This window comes from Bison bison, unplaced genomic scaffold (genome assembly GCF_000754665.1).
Source record: "Bison bison bison isolate TAMUID 2011002044 unplaced genomic scaffold, Bison_UMD1.0 scf7180017864270, whole genome shotgun sequence".
Classification (NCBI taxonomy): domain Eukaryota; kingdom Metazoa; phylum Chordata; class Mammalia; order Artiodactyla; family Bovidae; genus Bison; species Bison bison.
The window spans coordinates 5,468,855-5,473,841 of NW_011494842.1; the positions used below are offsets into that span (position 1 = coordinate 5,468,855).

General features: G+C 54.4%; 2 protein-coding genes across 2 annotated transcripts in view; one reads left to right on the plus strand and one right to left on the minus strand.

Moving 5' to 3' along the window:
- The window catches only part of RXRB (retinoid X receptor, beta), a 6,928-nt gene extending 6,582 nt beyond the window's left edge, over window positions 1-346 (minus strand). The window contains exon 1 of the mRNA XM_010848588.1: window positions 1-346. Within this exon, the coding sequence (XP_010846890.1) occupies window positions 1-149 (149 nt within the window). The 5' untranslated portion in view covers window positions 150-346.
- Window positions 347-386: 40 nt separating this feature from the next.
- SLC39A7 (solute carrier family 39 (zinc transporter), member 7) lies at window positions 387-4,928 on the plus strand. Its single transcript, XM_010848587.1, has 8 exons — window positions 387-612; window positions 921-1,335; window positions 1,425-1,593; window positions 1,751-1,804; window positions 1,938-2,102; window positions 2,251-2,391; window positions 2,598-2,794; window positions 4,063-4,928. The coding sequence occupies exons 2-8, from the start codon at window positions 925-927 to the stop codon at window positions 4,333-4,335; spliced, it is 1,410 nt and encodes a 469-aa protein (XP_010846889.1). The 5' UTR covers window positions 387-612; window positions 921-924; the 3' UTR covers window positions 4,336-4,928.
- The last annotated feature ends 59 nt before the right edge of the window (window positions 4,929-4,987 follow it).

Sequence of the window (4,987 nt, forward strand, 5' to 3'; positions counted from 1 at the left end):
GCCGCCGCCGCCGCGGGATCCAGCCAGGGCCGCCGCCGCCGCCACCGGGACGCGACCCCACAATGCATTTCTTTTCGCACCCCCACCGGCCCACACTGCCCTGCGGCATGCCGCTGGGGGAGGAAGGGCGGGCGCGCAGCCCAAGACATGACTCCCGGCAGAGTGTAAGGACGCCGAGCGGCACCAGGGATTCTCGAGGACCGCTCGGGGGGACCAGCCGAGCACGAGGAAGCCCCAGAGAAAACGACTCTGGCTTCAACCAGGTCAAACTAAGCGCTTCGCCCGGCCCTGTACCAAAATGACAGCGCCAATGTGGCAGCCATCTTGGTATAGACGGGAAGTCTTCGCGCTAGTTCCCGCCCCCTCGTCCAGTTGGAAACGGAGGAGGCGGTCTTCTCCCGCCTGTTGCCAGTCTCGCCCGGCATCCCCTCAAATAACCTCCACGTCCGCGCATGCGCGCCAGGGCTGGCCCGCATCCCCGCAGCCCGGAGTGCGGCCATATTGGTAAAGGTACTGGGACCGAGGTAGAACGGGACTTCCCAGTTCTCGCGGGAGCTAGGGGCGGGACTGCCACGTCCGAGCAAACCGGGAGAGGAGAGGATCCCGGAGCCGGTGAGAATTCTCTGCTTTTCTCTACTGTCCTTTCCAGGCCCTTTTCCTCACCTTGCGGGTCATAGAGACGAGAGCCCAGAGAGTCCATAAAGTGGAGGATCAAAGCCTAGAGCGGAGCCCCGGGGGCCCTGTATCAGGGAAGGGGTTCGGGGATAAAGAGAGTCTCGGGAACAATGTGGGTGGGGACAGAACGGAATGGGGGAGCGGCCCATAGAAGTGGACGGTGGGCGCGGACGGAGTAAAGCGGACCCCGCATGGGTGTAGAAGTGAGGGCCAAGTGGAGTCACTCTCTCTGTCCCTCTGGTCAGCGTGATGGCCAGAGGCCTGGGGGCCCCCCGCTGGGTGGCCGTGGGACTGCTGACCTGGGCGGCCTTGGGGCTGCTAGTGGCCGGACACGGGGGTCATGGAGACCTGTACGAAGACCTGCACGAGGACTTCCACGGCCACAGCCACAGGCACTCACATGAGGATTTCCACCACGGACACAGCCATGCCCATGGCCACGGCCACACTCACGAGAGCATCTGGCATGGGCATACCCACGGTCACGACCACGGACATTTACACGAGGATTTGCACCATGGACATAGTCACGGCCACTCCCATGAGAGCCTCCACCACCGAGGACACGGACATGACCATGAGCACAGCCATGGAGGCTCTGGGGAGTCTGGGGCTCCAGGCGTCAAGCAGGACCTGGATACTGTCACTCTCTGGGCCTATGTGAGTCCCCTGGGGATGGGGCAGAGGGAGGCTAATGCTGTATTGTTGGGAAACCCCACACCTCTTAACCCCTGACTCTCCCTCACCAGGCACTGGGGGCCACGGTGCTGATCTCTGCAGCTCCATTTTTTGTCCTCTTTCTTATTCCTGTGGAGTCAAATTCCCCTCGCCACCGCTCTCTGCTCCAGATCTTGCTGAGTTTTGCTTCTGGTGGGCTCTTGGGAGATGCTTTCCTGCACCTCATCCCTCATGCTTTGGGTAAGTGATCTTTCGCTTCTACCTTAAATCTTAATGAATTTTAGTCTTTGGGCAAGACTGTTCTTTCCCCTTTGTGACCCCTGACCTTCCATTGTACCTGCAAATACACACCCCTTGCTTGGTTCCCTCACCTGGCCTTTTCTCCCTTTTCTTCCAGAACCTCATTCTCACCACCCTCCAGAGCAGCCAGGACATGGACATTCCCACAGTGGTGAGGAAGGGGCGGGTAGGGACATGGGTTGGGGTGCTGGAGAAGGTCTCTCTCTCCTGTTCTTCTCCTATGCTTGGGGAGGAAGAGTTTGGCATCCACGTCTCCCTTAATGTCTCAATGCATCTATTCCCAGGCCAGGGCCCCATTCTCTCTGTGGGACTGTGGGTCCTCAGTGGAATTGTCGCCTTTCTTGTGGTGGAGAAATTTGTGAGACATGTAAAAGGAGGACATGGACACAGTCACGGACATGGACATGCTCATGGTCACACACATGGAAGTCATGAACATGGAAGACAGGGTGAGCCCAGGAACAGTCTTTCTGAAAGCCATATTGCCTACCTTTGGATCTCCTCATTTTAAGGTTCTGAAGTGGGAGACTACCCTCGTGAGGATACATTGGCAGATCTTTGTTCTCCGCTTACACCAATTCCTTTCTTCACGTACAGAGCGTTCTTCGAAGGAGAAACAGAGCTCAGAGGAAGAAGAAAAGGAGGCAGGGGCGTTGAGGAAGAGGAGAGGGGGGAGTACAAGGCCCAAAGATGGGCCAGTGAGACCTCAGAATGCTGAAGAGGAGAAAGCAGGGTCAGGTGAGAGCCAGGGTTCCATAGGCTTGGGCAAGAGACATAGTTGTGGATTGCTGGAAATAGTGCTGTGGGTGATGGCAGGTGTCTGGGAAATACTGGAGCTGGATATGAAGTGGTTTCTTGGGGAGATGTGATAATGGCTGATCATGGCTGGGACTAGGGGTGATGAATGCCTCTAACTGTTTCATCTTCCTTTTCTCCTGTAAAAGACCTGCGTGTATCAGGGTACCTGAACTTGGCTGCAGACCTGGCACACAACTTCACAGATGGTCTAGCCATTGGTGCTTCATTTCGAGGGGGCCGGGGGCTGGGGATCCTGACCACAATGACTGTTCTGCTCCATGAGGTGCCCCATGAAGTCGGAGACTTTGCCATCTTGGTCCAGTCTGGCTGCAGCAAAAAGCAGGTTGGTGATGGCGTACACCAAACATGGTTGCCTCAAGCCCTTTACCCTCTCTCACCTAGCCCCAACCCAGACTGCCACTCATGAGTTCCAAAGAAATTGTACTACAGGCATACTTTGTTTTATTGTGTTTCTGTATTGCACTTAGCAGATACTGCATTTTTTACAGATTTGTAGCAACCCTCTGTTGAGCAAGCCTTTTGATACCTTTCTTCCAACACTGTTTGTTTACTTCACATCTGTGTCACAGTTTGGTAGTTCTTGCAACATTTCAAGCATTTTCATTATTGTTTGTTACGTTGATCTGTGATCTTTGATGTTGCTGCTGCTGCCGCTGCTAAGTCACTTCACTCGTGTCAGACTCTGTGCGACCCCATAGATGGCAGCCCACCAGGCTCCCCCGTCCTTGGGATTCTCCAGGCAAGAATACTGGAGTGGGTTGCCATCTCCTTCTCCAATGCATGAAAGTGAAAAGTGAAAGCAAAAAGTGAAAATGAAGTCGCTCAGTCGTGTCCGACTCTTTGCGACCCCATGGACTGCAGCCCATCAGGCTCCTCCGTCCATGGGATTTCCAGGCAGGAGTACTGGAGTGGGGTGCCATTGCCTTGTTCCAACTTGCTGAAGGCTTAGGTGATGGAGAAGGCAATGGCAGCCCACTCCAGTGTTCTTGCCTGGAGAATCCCAGGGACGGGGGAGCCTGGTGGGCTGCCGTCTGTGGGGTCGCACAGAGTCAGACACGACTGAAGCGACTTAGCAGCAGCAGCAGCAGCCTTTTTTAATCAGTAGAGTATTTTTTAATTAGCTCTTACATTGTAGGTATAATGCTATGCACACTTACAGGATAGTATAAATATATGCACTGGGAAACTAAAAAATTCATGTGACTTGCTTTATTGTGATGGTCTCACAGTATCTCTGAGGTATGCCTGTATTGGTGACAGTGGATTCTCTAGTAGTGAAAAGAAGTTACGTTTGTCTTGCAGTTCAGTAGTTCTTGAACTGTGATGCAGAAACCATTTGAATAGTATAAGGGTCTTTCACACCGTGCCCCCTACCCTGACCTGTTGAGTCAGAAGGTCTGTGGAAAAGGAACTCTTTGTTATAAGATCTTTCAGAAAGTGTCTATTCTAGCCCCCGCTCTTTTTGCTTTACTCTTTAGTTTCCAAGGACATGCACCCAATTCATGTACACCTAGACCATTCCAGCCATGTCTAAACCACTGATAACCTTTAGACGTTGATGAGTGCCTCTCTCTCTTTTCTGCCCACCAGGCGATGCGTCTGCAACTACTGACGGCAGTAGGGGCACTGGCAGGCACAGCCTGTGCCCTTCTAACTGAAGGAGGGGCAGTGGGCAGTGAAGTTGCAGGTGGCGCAGGTCCTGGCTGGATTCTGCCATTCACTGCTGGTGGCTTTATCTATGTAGCAACGGTGTCGGTGTTGCCTGAGCTGTTGAGGGAGGCATCACCATTGCAGTCACTTCTGGAGGTGCTGGGGCTGCTGGGGGGAGTTGTCATGATGGTGTTGATTGCCCACCTCGAGTGAGAGATGGGGTAAACCAGCCGCAAACCTCTAGCCTCTAAGCCCTCCAGGTCAGGGGTCTGTGGAAGCTGGGGGTCCTGGCCTGGGACATCTACTAAAGGAGAGAGTTGTATCCTAGGGAAATGGTGACTTTGGCTTGAGGGCTGTCAAGATCTGGTATACAGGGGCTGCAGGGGTGAGGATGACGCCCAGAGGGACCATAGTGTTGGGCACGTGCTGACCATGTTGTTGGGTTTGAGGACTAAAGCCAGAAGGCTGAGAGAGGAGTCATGGCAGCCTGCCCCACGTCCCCCACCCCACCTGTTCACAGAGGACCAAGCTGCCACACACAGGCTTCTCCAGGGCCCACCTCCCTCTCTCCCGCCTGTTGGTGGAGGCTCCAGGGAAGACCAGAGCCCTCGACAAAGGGAGTAGCAGAAGTCGGGGATAAACGTCAATCGTGTGACCTGATTTGGGAGTGATTGGGGGGTGGGGCGGGGACGGCTAGTTGCTAATCTCACGGCCTAATTTTTTTTTGCTTGTTTCTATTCTTTTATATTACTTTGAATAGAGGAGTGGTGGGGACCGGAAATAAAGCCCTCGGACCTTTCGTTCCACGCGCAGTCTTTGTCTTTTTCGGGGGGTTGGGGGCTCCCTTCCCTCGGCTCCCCAGGTC